General features: G+C 37.6%; 1 protein-coding gene across 2 annotated transcripts in view; it reads right to left on the bottom strand.

Annotated features, from left to right (window-relative positions):
• Positions 1-3292: 3292 nt before the first annotated feature.
• Dcn (decorin) overlaps positions 3293-18014 on the bottom strand; it is a 39597-nt gene continuing 24875 nt past the window's right edge. For both annotated transcript variants that reach the window (XM_021658852.2, XM_021658853.2), the window contains exons 4-8: positions 15622-15835; positions 14660-14773; positions 10687-10780; positions 9366-9504; positions 3293-3949 (exon numbers count right to left, since the gene is read on the bottom strand). In XM_021658852.2, the coding sequence (XP_021514527.1) occupies positions 3755-3949; positions 9366-9504; positions 10687-10780; positions 14660-14773; positions 15622-15835 (756 nt within the window). In that variant the 3' untranslated portion in view covers positions 3293-3754. The remainder of the gene's footprint in view (positions 3950-9365; positions 9505-10686; positions 10781-14659; positions 14774-15621; positions 15836-18014) is intronic.

Below are 18014 nucleotides of genomic sequence, written 5' to 3'. Positions count from 1 at the left end.
TTTTAGAACTTCTCCATACATTGTCTTTGTTGGGCTATCATTGTCTTTAGAGACTCCAGGGTTCAGTATTTTTTTACTCTGTTGGTCTATTTTTAGAGCTCCTGTGCCCTCCAAGTCTTCCTCTCTTCCCCGTTCTTTCATAAGATTCCCTGCACTCTGCTCCAAGTTTGGCTATGAGTCTCAGCCTCTTCTTCAATATCTCTATCAGTAGAATTTTTCAGAGACCCTCTGTGGTAGGCTCCTGTCCTGTTCTGTCTTCTCTGACTTCTGATGTCTATTGCCTTTGTCCTTCTGAATAAGGATTGATCATCTTCTCCAGGGTCTTCCTTGTTGTTTGGCTTCTTTAGGAGAATAGTTTTAGTATGTTTATCCTACATTATATGGCTAATACCCACTTATGAGTGAGTATATATCATATGTGTCTTTCTGTTTCTGGGTTACCTCATTCAAGATGATATTTTCTAGTTCCCACTATTTGCCAGCAAATTTCATGATTTCCTTGTTTTTAATAATAAGTAGTATTCTATTGTATAAATGAACCACAATATCTGTATCCATTCCTCTGCTGAGGGACATCTAAGTTATTTCCAGCTTCTGGCTATTGCAGATAGAGCTGCTACGAACATGGTTGAGCAAATGTCCTTGTTGTATGTTTGAGCATATTTAGATATATGCCTAGGAGTGGTATAACTGTGATTTTTACTATCTTCCAGCTACTCCATGATATCTCCCATGTTCCTTTGCACTGATGCTTTGATTGCAGAACATAGCCAGCTCCTCTCAGTCACTGCTGTGAGTAGGTGTATCTCTATATTAAAATGTTTCCTGATGCATTTGTTACTTGCATTTGTTATTTTGACCTTAAATTCAAGTGTCACATCTTATTCACTGTTTGGATTGTGTATCTGGCATAGGCCTATTTGAATATTTTGTTGTTGTTGTTCAGGTCAAAATCCACTTCATGAAAATAATATTTATGATCATTAGGAGTGACTGACTATATTTACCCAAAGCAATATGATCTCAGTTAATTGTGTGTGCTAGTTTAAATTTAAGTTCATGGTTGAAGGGACAGCTCAGTTGTTAATATGATTGCTGGGCAAGCATAAGGACCCGAGTTCAGATCCTTCACACCAAATGGAACGCCAGGAGTGGCGTCATATTCCTGTCAACCCTAAGGCTAAGAGGCTTGTTCAGGTGCATCCTGGAGGCTCGTTGAACAGCCTAAGCTGCAAACTCCAAGTTCATTGTGACATTCTATCTCAAAAGAAATGAATAAATGAATTAGATAGATAGATAGATAGATAGATAGATAGATAGATAGATAGATAGATAGATAAATGGTAGTTAGTGACTACTAGAAAAGCCCTCATTTACCTGTAGTATCACATGTTGAATGCTCTACAGCTCTCTATAGTTAGAGAATGGCAGAGAGGGTAATAAAAATTTAGGACATTTAGAAAAAATTGTCAACAAACCCATCTCTTCTGACACTGAAATAATGCCACTTCGGGTTATGGTCTGTCAACCTACTGCACACTATTGTAAGGGAGACTCAGAGGCTATGCTGTTTGCGGTGCCTTTGATAAGAGAACTCACGTTTCTAAAGTGTCAAGAAGAAACACGATAGAAAGTTTGCCTTCTGCCTTTATAGCTGTATTGCAGGGGCCTATTCCTTGACATCGCTGGGACTTCAGTAAGAGGAATGACAAATACTGACATGTCGCCTGCAAAGCTATTGCAAGTGTTGAATTTGACATCACGATGTGATAAACAGTAAATAATTCCTATTGCTGTACCACGTGTGGCTTTCAGACTCTGACCTAGTCATGATTAGTAAAAAAAAAAAAAAAAAAAAAGTGAAGAAGAATCAGATTCATGGGTTGCTCACACCTGGTGACCTTAGTTCAATCCCCAGAGCCCAGGTAAAGTGGAAGGAGGGGAAAAACACAGAGTTGTCTCCTGATCTTTACATGTGCACCATAGCACCTCGGCCCTCCCCCCCACATTAAAATACGCAAGCATGCATATTATACATACAGTAGTTCTTTGTTTAGGGATGGAATCTATGAGATTTTTCTCCTTCCCTGTCATCATGGCTATTTGTGTTGTCATTGGTCAGGTCTTGTTTAGGTTGAAGTATCATGGGTAAACTTTCCCTTTTATTTTTAATAGACACAGTCCCACAGAAGATTTATTGAACCTCTGGCCCTATTAATCTTTCTAACTTCTCCTTTTTCTCCTTCCCCTCTTCCTCCTCCTCTTCTTCCTCCTCCTCTTCTTCTTCTCCAATGTTCTCTGAGCATTAGGAGCAGGGATTGTATTTTAGATATAGCCATTGGTACTGAGATCTCCATAATCAGTCCTCGTTTTCTGTATTAGTCTTTTTCTGTTGCAAAGAGAAGCTTTCCCAATAAAGGATGGGAACTACACTTGTCTGAGGATAAAAAAATAAATGTTTAGTATGCTGTTTCGGAAAATAGTGATAGTGGATCCTCCTCTAAGATCCATGACCTCTCAAGTCCCATGTATTTGACTAGGTCTCCAGTATTCATCATGATCCCCTTCCTAGTTCATTTTCAAAGAACAGGTGGATTTCATACTTTACAGGCAGAAGTGAAGCCAGCCTGGGAATGAAAGGAAAGGGTAGGGTAGAGCTGAAAGAGCAGGCAGAGAAAGTTGGGAAGAGCTCTGTCTGACTAAAGTGAACTTGAAGGTTCATCACAAATCCTGGGTATACCCTTTATGGTTAAAGCCAGGTTTATTTTTCTGTCTTATGATTGCTGAAAAAAATTCCAACTTTGCAGCAGAAACAAGACATTTTCCCCATACTTTCCCACTAGGTTTTGATGTCGCAAACATTCAAGTCATAAGTTCTCCAAGCCCAGCAGCCCACTCCTGAGACGTGCTTACTTGCCTGATTTGATAGCTGTTACAAAATCCAACTCAAAAAAAGTTTTCCTAAGGTCAGTGGCTAAATAATGGAAAAGCTTATTTCTAATGTATCAGTAAATGCAGAGATGTCTAGAAAAGCAGCCTGGTTTATGCACATAGTAATTTTAAAGCTGACTTTGTACGGTAATGCTGGAAATATGTGTTCTCCATACTAGTAAGACAGAATCTACTTTGTGCTTTATGAGCCTAATGATGATTGTAGATGATATGCAGTGTCATTCTCCAATATAAATAAAAAGAGTAGAAGAAAAGATAACAATTTGAAAATAAATACCGTAACTGTTTACTGTGCAGAAATTTCAGGACTATTTAAAATTAATCATGTATACAATATCTATTTTGAATGCATTTTGAAGTTTTTATTTTATATATTCAAATGAGTCTTTACCAATAGTAAAGGAGATTAATACATTGCTAGAGTTTGGCACTTGACTTTATGTTAAAAGAGTTAATTTATCTCTATGAATTACAGAAGATTTTGTAAAATCTTTTAAAGCTTTACTAATGGTTGACCCCTATGGTTACATCAGACTTTGATAGCTCAGTTCACCTCTACAGAAATCTTTAAAAATGATTCTGAATACTGCAGGCAAAATATTCTTATTGTAAGCAATTATTCCATTTGCATATTTGGCTTAATGCATGATAGGTCATGTGGAAAATGAATCCACAATGTGTTTTAGTTTTCAGAATGGAGCTTTTTTTTTTTTTTTTCTTTTTAGTAATGATATTGACAGATTGGGTTTTTTTTTTTTAATTTTTTTTTCTCCAGATTATAAAAACTGTGGCTGTTTAGGAGTTACTTGTAGTTTCCAAGTTGAATGGCGCCGCGCACGTAGACGCACCGGAAGGTGGTGGAAGGGATCTCCCAGTACTTGACCGGGTTGCCGAAAAGACTGACTGCAGAGTACGAAGTCTTTTTAGTGTTGTATCCAAGTGGGCAGAAGTCGTTTGTCCCAACATGGGAGATGTTGTTGTTATGAAGGTAGACGACCTGCAACGTGAAATAGTACAGAATGGTTATCCTCCAGATGTGCATTGAGGTGCTTCCGGTAAACATGTTTAATGTGAATATTAAAATATTTGGTGTGACTGTATTACAACTCCTCAAACCAAAATTAGTTTTTTGCCTTCTTTTCGAGAGTTGCCTTTCCTGCCTCAGTGTAAGCTGCATCTCAAACATTCTAGATGCCCATGCTAAAAAAATTTCAGCAACCCTTGCACTCAGCCTTCTCCCATACTCCCTGCTTCATCACTCAGTTCTGCATTTAATCTTCAAAGCACATACATAGCACATCCCTCTTATGTCTGCTCCCACAAGCCTAAGCCCCCAGGGTCTCTTCTTCAACTGTTGAAATTACTGGATGCCCTTCCTACTTTTGCCTTTGTTTTTCAAAACCCCATTGTATTATTTTATATCCTGAAGGAATTCTAAGGAAAAAAAAAAGTCAGGCCCAAAATAAATTTAAAAGAATATCGATTTCACAAAAACAGAATCGTGTGAAAATTTCACCTTGCCTTTTTCAGCAGAAAAAAAAAAAAAAACAAGTTCTCACCAGGGCCTTCACATCTTTCAGTCTGACACCATTCTGCCCTGAGCCTGTGTCATATCCTGTCCCTGTCCAAGCCCCGTCCATTGACACATGCACAGGTTTCCTCTGCTGCAATGCGTTCCCTAAGCCACCTGCATGCTTGCTGCCTTGTTTCCTTGTAGCGGACAAGCCTTCCCTCACTAGCCCAATCTGACTCTCTTAACTCAGAATTATATCTTTAGCTTTATTCACAACAGTTCTCGTTCTGCAGGGAGACTGCATTTATTTGCCTTTTTCTGTTTTTCTTCTTTAAAGAAAAAGCATAATGAAAGAGGAAGCTGCTCTCTTTGGTTATGTCTCCAGTGCCTGCTATTGAAGAGGAGATAACCAAGAAATACATGAAATGAATGTTGCTTAATATATAGGATATGTATGCATATACCATATACCAGTTAGATGAAATATTAAACTCAGAGCAAAACCCAAAATATTGAACCTCTTATTGAAGATCTATAGAATAAGGAAGTAATGTGTAATGAACTGATCAGAAAAGGAAAATACATACATTAGAATTTAAATAAAGAATCACAAACTCCAAATATATTTAAGTATCACATTTACATAGGTAGGCCTAAAAGGGGTTTCCTTTTATCTTTTATTTTGTTTGTTTGTTTGTTTGTTTTTGAGACACTCTTCCTGGGTGACGCAAGCTGTCCTCAGACTTTCAAGTCCCCTGCCTCAGCATCTCCAGTGCTGAGACTACCAGTGAGTGCCAACATATTACTCTGCTAATATCTTACAAACTCTTCTTTAAAAATATTGAACTTTAATTCCTCAGAATATTTCATAAAATACATTTTGCTGTCATGCTTAATGCAATGGTAATTTGTTCATACATTTTCTTAGTGTTACTGGACATCACACTGATTTAAAAACTAAAGAAACATTAAAAAGCAGGCATGCTGATGCATATCTAATATTCTAACACTTAGGTGATGGGGCAAGAGGCTCAGGAGTTTGAGGGCAGCCAAGGCTCTAAAGTGATATAAAAATAAAAAAAAAAAAAGAAGTACGGGTTTAGAAATAAGATCTTCAAGCGATGATTTGCATTCTATTACCCACAGGGAAATCCATATCTGTGTAGTGTTAAAACATCCTTATTCCATTGTGCAAATGTACCACAATATCTGTATCCATTCCTCAGCTGAGGGACATCTGGGTTTTTTCCAGGTTCTGGCTATTATAAATAAAGCTGCTACAAACATGGTTGAGAAAATGTCCTTGTTGTGTACTTGAGCATATTTTGGATATATGCCAAGGAGTCATATAGCTGGATATTGAGGAAGTGCTATTCCTAATTATCTGAGAAAGTGCCAGATTGATTTCCAAAGTGGTTGTTCAAGTTTATATTCCTACCATCAATGGAGGTGCTTTCCCATTTCCCCACTACCTCTCCAGCATGTATTGTCACTTGAGTTTTTGATTTTAGCTATTCTGATGAGTATAAGGTGAAATACTACTCAGCAATAAAAAAACAAACAAACAAAAAACAAACAAACAAGGAAATAATTACATTTGCAGGCAAATGATAGGATCTAGAAAAGATCATCCTGAGTGAGGTATCTCAAAAGCAGAAAGATACACACCATATATACTCACTTATAAGTGGATATTAGACATTTAATATAGGATAAACATATAAAATCTGTTCACTTAAAGAAGCTAAGCAAGAAAAAGGACCATGGGTAAGATGATCAATCTACATTCAGAAAAACAAATGGGAAAGACATAGGAAGAGGTCAAAAACAGGGAACAAAATAGGAGCTTATCACAGAGGGCCTCTGAAAAACTCTTCCCATAAGTGAATCAAAGCAGTTGCTGAGGCTCATAACCAAAGTTTAAGCAGAGTACAGGGAAGCTTATTGAAAGAAAGGGGATATAGAAATACCTGGAGGGGACAGGAGTTCCACAAGGAGAGCAACAAAACCAAAAATCTGGGCACAGGGGTCTTTTCTGAAACTGATGCTTCATCCAAGGGCCACGCATGGAGGTAACCTAGAACCCCTGAACTGATTTAGCCCATGGCAGCTCAGTCTCCAAGTGGGTACCCTAGTAATGGGAACAGGAACTGTCTCTGACATGCACTCAGCGGCTGGTTCTTTGATCACTTCCTCCCTGAGGGAGGAGCAGCCTTGCCAGGTCACAGAGGAAGAAAATGCAGCCAGTCCTGATGAGACCTGATAAGCTAGGGTCAGACAGAAGGGGAGGAAGACTTCCCCTATCAGTGGACTTGGAGAGGGACATGGGAGGAGATGAGGGAGGGAGGTGGGGGGGATTGGGAGGGAATGAAAGAGGGGGCTACAGCTGGGATACAAAGTGAATAAACTGTAATTACTATAAAAATTAACATTAAAATTTTAAAATAACTTCCTTATTCATATAATTGCTTAAAGGGACAATAGCATGTAGCATTAAGACAGAAAAGGAACCTGATAAACTAGGATCAGATGGAAGAAGAGGAGGTCTTCCTCTATCAGTGGACTTAGAGAGGGGCAGGGAGGAGATGAGGGAAGGAGGGTGGGATTGGGAGGGAATGAAGGAGGGGGCTACAGCTGGGATACACAGTAAATAAACTGTAATTAATATAAAACATTTAAAAAAGACAAAAAGGAGTGTTTTTTTAAAATCAAAGCAATAGTTTTGACAATTGTTTTCGGGTTTTTAAATTTGGAAAATGTTGTAAATCAACTATCTTCAGGAGATAACATGTGAATATATGAGCAGCACAAATTGTATTCTGTGCATTGTACAGAAAGAGAGAGAAAAGGAAATGTTACATGATATTTGAAGGTTTGAGGGATGAGATATGGACAAAGGGAATTTAGGGGAAAGAGTGATGACATACAGATATGACAATGTGCAAAATACCTTGTATAAATTCCCAAAGAATTAAATATATATTTTAAATAACAAACATTTATAAGTTTTGTGAAGTAACTGAAAAGCTAAGAGAAATAATATGTGTGACATCCTCAGGATCTTGAAGGAGAAAGAAAATAGGATGCAGGTACTAACAAATTAAAAATATTTTCTTAGGTTCAACAGACTTCAGAGTGCCATGCTTAATTATCCTTCTCTGTGACACACAAGAAAACATGTGCCACGTCATGAAGCTAAGACCAGAAATACATAAAGCAAAAATATATGAAGTAGCATCAAAATGCACAACTGTTTTCTATTGTGTTGCATTCTTTAATGTTCCTAGAAAAGCAATTCCCCTATCTCCATAGTGTGTGCTAACCTCACGAGAAAAACAGTAATAAAATGGGTAAATCAGGAGGGCAGGGGACCAAAAACCAAAACCAAGCACAATGAGAACCTTTACAGTAAAAAGCATAGCTAGCTCTTTCAACTCTTCTAAGTCACTCATTTAAAAACACACCAACCAACAAATAAAAACAACCAACAACAAAAAACTTTCAATTCAGCACCACTGCCAAGCACCCCACTGAAAATAATCGACACTCAAGAAAATATTTCAAATCTTTTGCTCCCATTTATGTCAAACACTTACTAAACTCAATGTCACAGTTACTGTCAGTTGAACTTGGAGTTTTTGTCACAACTAAACAACAGAAGGGAGATGAGACATCTGCCTGCTAACATCTCTGACAGCACCAGCGACATGTAGACATTATGGTATTTTACCTATAATATTTTCCTTCAGACTCGGTGGTTGGACTTAACACCTATTTAAGTGTAAAAAGCTTTAAAAAAGTGTCGTGGCACATGCCTTTAATCCTAGCAGCTGAGAGGCAGAGGAGGTGGATTTTTGTGAGTTTGAGGCCAGCCTGGTCTACATAGTGAGTTCTAATATAGCTAGCGCTACATAGTGAGACATATCTCAAACAAACAAACAAACAAACAAAAAACAAGCAAAGAAAAAACCAAACAACCCTGAAATTTAAAAAATAATGTACATAAAGCCATTAAAAAGCACTTTAAGTGAGTAACTTGAATCAAGATAATTTTTTTTGGTTTTATTTCTCAAAGTAGTAGTGGAAGTCTGTATATAATTGTTTTTATCACTACTTAGTAAGTATATCTTTATTTTTAGATTTATAGACACAACTATCAACCCCACTGGACCACTGGATCCAGTATTCCTCTCTTTACCAAGCTATGTAATTTGATAATTTGAATAAACTTAACTCAATACATTGCTTTTTTTTCAGCTGCTGATCTGCTCTAGCTTACAATCACTAGTTTAGTCTGTCACTCATCATGCGATCATTGCCTTATACAACATATGCTTATTTGTTACACTGAGCTAATAGCTTCAAGCCAGCCTACCTCATACGAAACATTTGTTTCAGCATTGAGTTTCATAATACATTCAAGGTGTAGTTATTTTAAAAATTAATAAGTCGTGTTTTTTCTATACAGTAAGAATGTATACGTGACGATATTCCAAGTTTCTTTCTATGAAATAGCTTAAAATTTGTATCTACCTAAACTCATGTTTTAAAACTCTAATCCCAATAATGTGGACTGGAGGATGGGCCTTGGGGAAGTGGCCAGTCTCAAATGTGATTACTTCCCTTACAAGAAAGCACTTTTCTTCTTGCTATGTGAGAATTAAAGGGTGACATCAGGGCCTCAGTTTCTGGGTGAGGCCCTCAGCAGAACCTAGTCATTGATGGCCCATTGATCTCTGAGCATGAATGCTTTTCAAGCTCCCAGATTATATAATTATATTTTATTATAATAGAAAGCTATGGCACATAAACGATTTCAGAAGAGAGTGCCTTTCTCCAGAGTCATGCTGTGAGATTCCTCTCCAGATAGTCCTCATAAGTGAGAATGCCTTGGCATTACCTGGATGTACTTATGCTCTGCCAGCCCACTAGGCACTCTGGTGAGTTTGTTGTTTTCCAAGTGGATTTCCCTCAGATGAGGAGCGTTGGCCAGAGAGCCATTTTCCACAGAAGAGATGCTGTTGAAACTCAAACCCAACCTGCAGATGAGAGCAGAAATTGGTGTGCACAACAGTCAGGAAGCCATTTCTTATAAGGCAGTAGGTAATTGAGCAACTGATAACACATACTTTGATTTACATCAACTGTTCCTGTCATTTGGGTCATTTTCTTTCAACCTTTCTGGGCCTAGACAAAGCTCTAACAGGGAAAGGTAACTTCTGTATTGACTTGATCACTGATAATTCTCAAAGATAAAGAAAGAGAAGTACTCTGAGCCGGGCTTGGTGGTGCAGGCCTTTAATCTCCACTCAGGGAGGCAGAGGCAGGAAGATCTTTGTAAATTCAAGGTCAGCATGGTATATAAACTGATTCCAGGACATCCAAGGCTACACAGATAAACCCTGGCTCTGTAAACCAAGAGAGGGAAAGAGCACGAGAGTGAGAGAGAGAGAGAGAGAGAGAGAGAGAGAGAGAGAGAGGTGTACTCTTGTGTATTCATTTGTCTACCGTGTTGACTTGGCATAACACTACAGCAGAAACATTTCCTATAAAAATATTCAGATACATGCTTGTCAAGGACAGAGTATTCCTTGAAGACTGCCAGGCAAGCTCATCAGCTTGGTTGTTTTCTGTTTGTTTATTTTCTTATGTAATCAAGTTTTAAATACAGAGGATTTGAAACCAAGTTAGAAAGCAGACACCTGGTGATGTACAGTTAGGCAGGGCTATGATTTTTTTTTTTTCCTTTTGGGAGCTTGCAGTAGGTGTGTGCAATGACATTTTCTGTTAAGCCTTTCAGAAAATATGGGTTAGATAATTTTGTTGCAGTTTTCATGAAAGTAATATTTCTATGTCCATATAGATGCCTTTTGAATATATTCTCAAATTTGGGTCAACATGTTACAGTTTTTCTTAATTCTCTATGATGACACTGAATTAGAATATATTAAATGGACTTTTAAAACCTGTTTTAACTGAGCACCTTTATGAAAAATTTATAAACAACAAAATATTCACAAAGTATACAAAACATGAGACCAATCATGTTTTCTGCAGTAATTATAGTACTTCATTGAATTTTGTTAAGAAATCATCAGGTATGCATTTTACTTACCAACAATAATAAAGTGTGATAGTTTTAAAAACTGATAGAGCATTGTGTTTCTAAAAATTAAAAACACACTCCCTCATCCTTTAATAGAAAATAATGCATTTCTTACTTAGCCAAATTAACCATTCCTTTCAGGCTGGATGAATCAACTTTGGTGATCTTGTTGTTATCCAGATGCAATTCAGTGAGAGAAGTAGGGAGGCCTGGAACATGACAAAAAGGAGGCTGAATTAGCCAACAAACATTATAAATACATGATATGTTTCGATGAGGACACATACTGTAAGTTTCTGAAATTTCTGAAAATTGATTATAAGTAATTTCGGTTGTCATTTTTTTTTGATAAGAACAATACACACTGATGTGATGTGATACCTACTGCTTTTATCTTGAAGAGACAAAATAAGGACTATGCATCGCGTGATGGATTTTTGTGCTGGCAACTACAGAATTGAAGTCAAACAAAACCTCATTGCTCTCTCCACCTGTGTCAGTGAGCTTACATTTCTGTTATTATATTAAACTTTCATGTTGTAAAAACATGAAATGAGTAAACATTGGTACTCTAGTGGAATTAGTGTGTCAGTTAAATCTATGTATAAATGTAAACAGATATTTCATTTACACGAATTATCCTAAGAAGCACTTGGTGTGTTGTGTTGGTGTTGGCCCTTATGCCTAAATTCTTTCTTAGAGCATTTAATACTCTGCACCACGGCTGTGCAGCAATAGCTAAAACTTACATGAACCTACCAAATCCAGATAGTTTCATTGTAAGAGGGGTGTGCAGAGCCCTCTAACCAAGTAACCAGCCGGATGAAGAGCCCCTGGGTAAATAATGTAAGGTCCAAAAGGCCCAATGAACTCTCAACATTTTGTGAATGGTTGTGAATTCCAAAGGTTCAATAAATACTACGCAATATTTGTTCTTATTTTCGTCTCTTCCTGCCTTCTAAAGGGCCGTGTGGTTACATGGGTGCTAATTATGCAGTGTTCCAGTTGAAAGAGTAGCATCAGCTACAAAGAAAACAGTGAATTGATACCTACAGATCTAGTACCTGGTAGAAACACATTTTCCTTCCTTCCTTCTTTCTTTCCTTCCTTCCTTCCTTCCTTCCTTCCTTCCTTCTTTCTTTCTTTCTTTCTTTCATTTGTTGTTTATAAAGACACAGAATTGGAAAATTTTGGAAAATAATAAATTGCATTACTATGAAATTTGCCTCACAACCACCAAAGTATGTTAATGATTTTATTTATTGAGGTAAATTTTCTGTGTTTGTTTTAAATTTATTGTATTTTTTTCATGGAGTGTGTTTTGAATATCTGTTGACATGAAAACATAAACAAACAAACAAACTTCTAGCCCTGTCTCTGTTATGTACCAAACATTGGCCATGTTTCTTTTCTCAGTCACATTAATGTTTTTCAATGTGCAAAATGATGAAACCAATTCCCTTTTTTTGGGGGGGTAAGGAAACAGAGACTCAAATTTATAAATTTGTAAGTTTCAAACAAGAAGTGTACTATGCTCCCACCCAGACAGGTGAGTTTAAAATAGCATTCTCTGAGCCAGAGAAAATTAAATAATAATTAAATTTTGCTCATGAATAAATATTGGGAAATCACAACTACTTTTATAATAAGATATTTCAACCACTGGCTTCTTCTAGACATAAATAAATAGAAATTTAAAAGCCCTCCTCTATGTGCAACAAGGGAGCATTTAATAAAGCAAATTCAAGATACATTCCCCTTCTCTAATGCAGTGGCAGTGAAGTTTCCTGCTTCCTAAATGCCTCTCTTTCCTGGAACTCAGTTTCCCATAAGTTAGGGCCTGGAAGAAGTTTGACTATGGAAGAAAAGTTTGCATTATTGCAGAGAAGTGAATTTTAAATGATCCTCATCATCTTTCCCCACAGTGACATTTGGTCAAAGTATCTATTCTCTAGTGACATGCTTTTTCTTTAACATTTTATTTTGGAGACAAAAATAAATCAAGATCAGCTAGGTACTAGGTATTTTCCCTACATATTACAAGCTGTACTTCCATGCATACAAGAATATACCTGATATTAATACTTCAATTTGCTGTTGGTCATGCATTACAGATGTGAATATTTAGCCTAAAGTCAAACTATGTTATTCTCCTTTCTGAACTGGTCTAACTCAAAACTACAATATCATAATCTCTGCAGTTTTATGAGTTAGGGGTGTTTAATTAATTGTACTTGTAAGTTTCCTGTGATTAAGAGGAAGTCAATAAAAGCAAGCAGGAAATTATGATTATTTGTTCAAGGGATAGAGAGGACAAAGAGTAGAGGAAAGCAGACACTCCATGATTAAGTGTGTTACCTAGAGACATTTTGCAGGATGAATCAGGAGAGACCTTAAAGTCAAAGTAAAAATTTGTGAATAATGCAAGTCACATGACAGCAGCAAGGGATAGAAAACTTTCAACTGTTTCACTTCTTACAGCTTTAGGATGTTATGGATACATTAGATATAGTTTATAAGATACATTCATAGCATATAGTATATATGGATACACACTTCTCAGTGTGTGAAGGTATACATACATGCATTTATCCCTCAGTATCTGAAGAAATGGTGCAGAAACTCTGTGTGTGCCAAAATCTGCTGATGTTCAACTCCATTGCATAAATGATGTTTGCATAAAATCTATTTGCATGTACCCTCATTTTCTAAATTATCTGCATATTACTCATGATTTCTAATACAATTTAAATGCCTTGTGAATAATTCTTACACTCTGTCTCAGGAATAGTGCCAACAATAGTCTGTACATGTTTGATATACATATGAAGTCTCTTAAGCATTTTTGATGGATAGTTAATTAAATATATGTGAATATTTATTCAATTCTCCCTCTTTTATATTCCATATAAAAAGCATTTGTTATATGCGAGAAATTAGAAATTCAAAATTATGACTTCAATACCTTTGAAGTAATGAATAAATATTATTTAGCTAGCTATCTTATTAATCTATCATTTAGCATATACCTGTGTAAGTATGTATGTATGTATGCGTGTATGTATGTATGGTAGTTATCTATCCCTAGGGCACCAAGACCACCCTCTGTATAAAAAGACAGTGGAGTAGACAGGGGTTATAAGAAAGCTTTCTATGACCTAATTACATTTAAGAGTTAATTTTACAGAAGTGCAGAAAACAAAACAAAATAGTTTTTCTTGTAGATGAGAATTTGCATCTAGTTCCAGAGCAAGCACCTGTGTTGAGGAGGGCGAGGATGAGGGATATAGATGGGAAATATGGAGGGACTGTGTGAAACTATACTTTGAGGTGGGAGGAAAGTGAAATTCAAGGTGGTCTTTGCTGGTTCAGAAGGATGGTTTTCCTTGTGGCAACAGAAGCAGCTTAGGCACTGTCGACACTGATCACCCTTAAATGTACTGGCTCTGATTGACATAGAAACAGCCTCCCCTACTTACGTGTATGTCTGCAGTGTGCACTGGTTAAATTTAAAACCTACACATTTTCAAACATTAATGGATGGAATATTAGTTCTCTATGTATCTACACCCCAGATGTTCTGCTACTTCATTTTAAGACCATAACCCTGATAATCTGAGGTTCCTTGAGCCAATTAGTGACAACTTGAATTGCCAGTTCTGAAGTTTGCGTTCTTAATGATCACCAAGATTAATTAAACAGTTCTAACTCCTTATTGAGATATTGATGAGCCTGGAATGGTGGTGCACACCAGGAGTTTCAGCAAACTACAGAGGCAAAGACAGTTGGATCTCTGTGAGTGCAAGGCCAGCCTGGTCTACAAAGAGAGTCTAGGACAGCCAAGGCTACACAGAGAAACCCTGTCTTGAAAAAACAAACAAACAAAAGTTACATCTTAGAGGGGGTCTATTTGTGCCTGCTCAAGCCAATTTCAATGGGTCTCCACAGAAACACTATCAGGAACTGAGAGATCACTGAGGGTAAGGGTTGCCATGTGTGTCCCAATTTAAAGCACCACAATTTTTTTTTCTCATTTTAGACTTGTTGGAGTTTGATTCCTCAAAGCATTTTGGAGAATTTCATGTTACCTTGAGGAATAGCAGTTATGTTGGTGTCTGCAATGCGGATGTATGAGAGCCTCTTCATTCCCTGGAAGGCTCCATTTTCAATCCCAGAACTTTTCAGGGGGTTGGTGCCCAGTTCTACAGAGACAAAGAAGACAAGGTGCTTAGAGGACACTGAAGGATGTCTGCTTCACTGGGGATTCTAGAAAAAAAATTATCGTAATAGCTTCTTGACTGAGAAACAAACAAAGGAAGAAAGGCTGCTCTTCAGAGAAAGACTGAGATGAAACTTTGTCCTAATAAAACAAAGCCTGGTGTGATGGGACAGGTGATGGCCCCACACCCCAACACTCAGGAACTTCTGATAGGAAGATTACTATTCAAGGGCAGTTTGTTTTATGCAGTGAAAGTCTATATTGATTGACTGACTGACTGACTGACTGACTGACTGCTTGATTGATTGATTGAGTCTGATTAATTAATTAACCAATAAAACAAGTGTTTATGCATAAAACAATAGCCATGGCACTATTTATAATTCTCTCAGAAATGTTAAGCAGGTGTTAAATAATACTTTATGCTATAAATTTCCTAAGCAACTTTAAAAAGTTGCTAAAGAATTCAAATCTGTCATCTTGTAAGCCAGTTGTAAAATTACATTTAATAATCATGTACACATCAAGATCTTATTTTCACGTACAGATGGTCAGAACACAGCTTAACTCTGCTATGGAAAGGTTTTCCCCAAATCTCTCTGATTAAGCACTGTCCATCCCAGATCCTGCTCATGTGATCAGGTATGGTCAGTCTCTCTGCCACATTCTCAGATCAAGGTAAAAGAAGTCAGACACAGGAGCCTTGAGACTGCTGTTCACAAAGCCGAAGACCCACAGCCCTCCTGCTCATCCCTTCCTGCTGTTAAAGATTACTTGAAATCCCTTCACATCCCCAGGGACCTGGTCCTCAAGCTATAATGAAATCTGTACCAATGACAATCATCTGGTTCAGTCCATTGAACACGGTTTTCCGCACTTTGCTGATCTCATTCTCGTGGGCACGAAGCTCCTGGAGCGTTTTGGGCATTTTTTCGGGCAGTTCCTTCAGTTGGTTCTTAGACAGATAAAGCCGTTCCAATTTCACTAGAGGTGTGAACGCCCCGGGGCTGATCTTGCTGATCTTGTTGTTGACAAGAATCAAGGTCTGTTGAAATGAAGCAAAAGGATACCTGAAATCAGAGAGCTTCCACACGTATTCATACAACAAGTTTGTAGTCAATTAATTCTTTTCATAAAAGGAGCAGAGAAAATATACACATGTGCTCCTCTCGTGTGGACGTGTGTGCACACATGTAATTGAAAAATATTTTTAAAAATAAATGATGGGAAAGAAATCACTGAACCACACCAATTCCTAAAAACCACCAGTGCCACAGATTTCCTCTCCCCATTAGCCTTTCTGCCCAAGGCCTAGCTTAGCTGCCTGTCCAGCAGAGACCTACCACTGCGAATGTGAGTGTAACCGGAGTGGATGACTGTAAAGAGGCCCTCTGCTAACCCCCCTGCTGTCTGTCGGTGACTTCAGGAAGACATGCTTAGATCTCCATTCTCTTGGGTTGGCTTTTTTCCTGCTGTGCCTCTAAAGACAGGGCCTGTCAGATCTAGGAGGAAGTTTGGCTTGGCTTTCTGGAGCAGCGGTTCTTGAGTTTCCTAATTCAGAAAGCCTTTAATACAGTCCTCCTGCTGTAGTGATCCCAAGCTTAAAATTATTGTGTTGCTACTTTATAACTGTAATTTTGCTACTGTTAGGAATCATAATGTATATATCTGATATGCAGGATATCTGATACGTGACCCCTGTGTAGGGCTCGTTTGAGCCCCAGGGTGCTCTGGGCTCACAGGATGAGAACACTGTTCTAGAGTGTCAAATATAGTAAAGGGATAAACACATAATCTGACGGTGACACCACTTGTAAGACAGGCTTTGTCAATTTGGAAGCTGGGCTGAACAAGTTTGGAGTGCTTTCAAGCATTTGACATAGGACAAAAAGGGTTGGGGACATTAAAGTTCTGTGGAACCATTTCAAATAGAGACAAGAGAGCTGAGACCTGTAATGATTTATGTGATGATGAAAATATTAAGGTTCTACTAATTTGGTACTCCTACAGAGAATTGAAGCTGACTAATAAAAACTTATATATAAATATAAATAATAATATACATTTATATATTATATAATATATTATATATTAATACTATATTCATAATTAAAAATAATATATATTATATAATATATTATATAATAATATAGTAATATATAAATATAAATAATAAATATAAACTTGGGGTGATTTGTTAAATAATAATGGAGCAAAGACCAGTCTGCCTTTGGAGCTCCCGAAAAGGAAACGTTGGCATTTCAGTTTTGCTTTTCTGTTTTAAAGTCGTTGTGCACCAATAATCATGCCTGGCACACCCTTTAGAGATAGATATGAATGTTTGTGTGTGCAATTATGTTTAGCATCATGTTGGTCTATAAAAGAGTAATCACTTCTGTGAGTGTTTCTTTTTTCGACCTTGACAGTCTTCTCCAAATTACTTGAAATGTTAATTTTAAAGTTATTCTTAAAATGGCTTGAGTCTGATGCTTATCAAACTCTGACTGATAACCCAGAGACTCATACTCCAACCAAGGACTATTTATGGAGATAACCTAGAACCCCTGCACAGATGTAGCCCATGGCAGTTCAGTCTCCAAGTGGATTACATAGTAATGTGAAGAGGGACTGCCTCTGACATAATCTGACTGGCCTTCTCTTTGATCACCTTCCCCTGAGGGGGGAGCAGCCTTACCAGGCCATAGTAGAGGACAATGCAGCCATTTTTGATGTGAACTGATGGACTAAGATCAGAAAGGAGAGGAGAACCTCCCCTATGGATTTGGGGAGTGGCATGCATGCAGAAAGGGGAGGGAGGATGGGATTGGGAGAGGAGGAGGGAGGGGCTTATGGGGGGATGCAAAATAACTAAAGTGTAATTAATGAAAAATTTAAAAAAAAGGAAAAAAAAAGATAATTTAAGAACCTTAAATGACTTTCAAAAGTGGAGGAAAACATGGAGTTAGTCAATTTACATGGAGCACGTCTCCCCCCTGGGGGCAATGGTCTCCTGAACCTACTCAGACCTCGGACACCACCACTGCTAGTTCTAGAACTGATGCAGGATGTTCCAACGAGGGGGTTAAGGCTTCTCATAATATTTCCTATAAGTCCACACCTGTTTGTTTATATCCCCCATTTTTATTCATTGTTAGCCAGATAGAGCCAAGTAATTGTGGTAATGATACTTGCTTTTTTGCCCAATGTTGGAATGCTAGTGAATT

This window comes from Meriones unguiculatus, chromosome 2, assembly GCF_030254825.1.
Source record: "Meriones unguiculatus strain TT.TT164.6M chromosome 2, Bangor_MerUng_6.1, whole genome shotgun sequence".
NCBI lineage: Eukaryota > Metazoa > Chordata > Mammalia > Rodentia > Muridae > Meriones > Meriones unguiculatus.
This window is presented reverse-complemented; position numbering and strand designations above follow the sequence as displayed.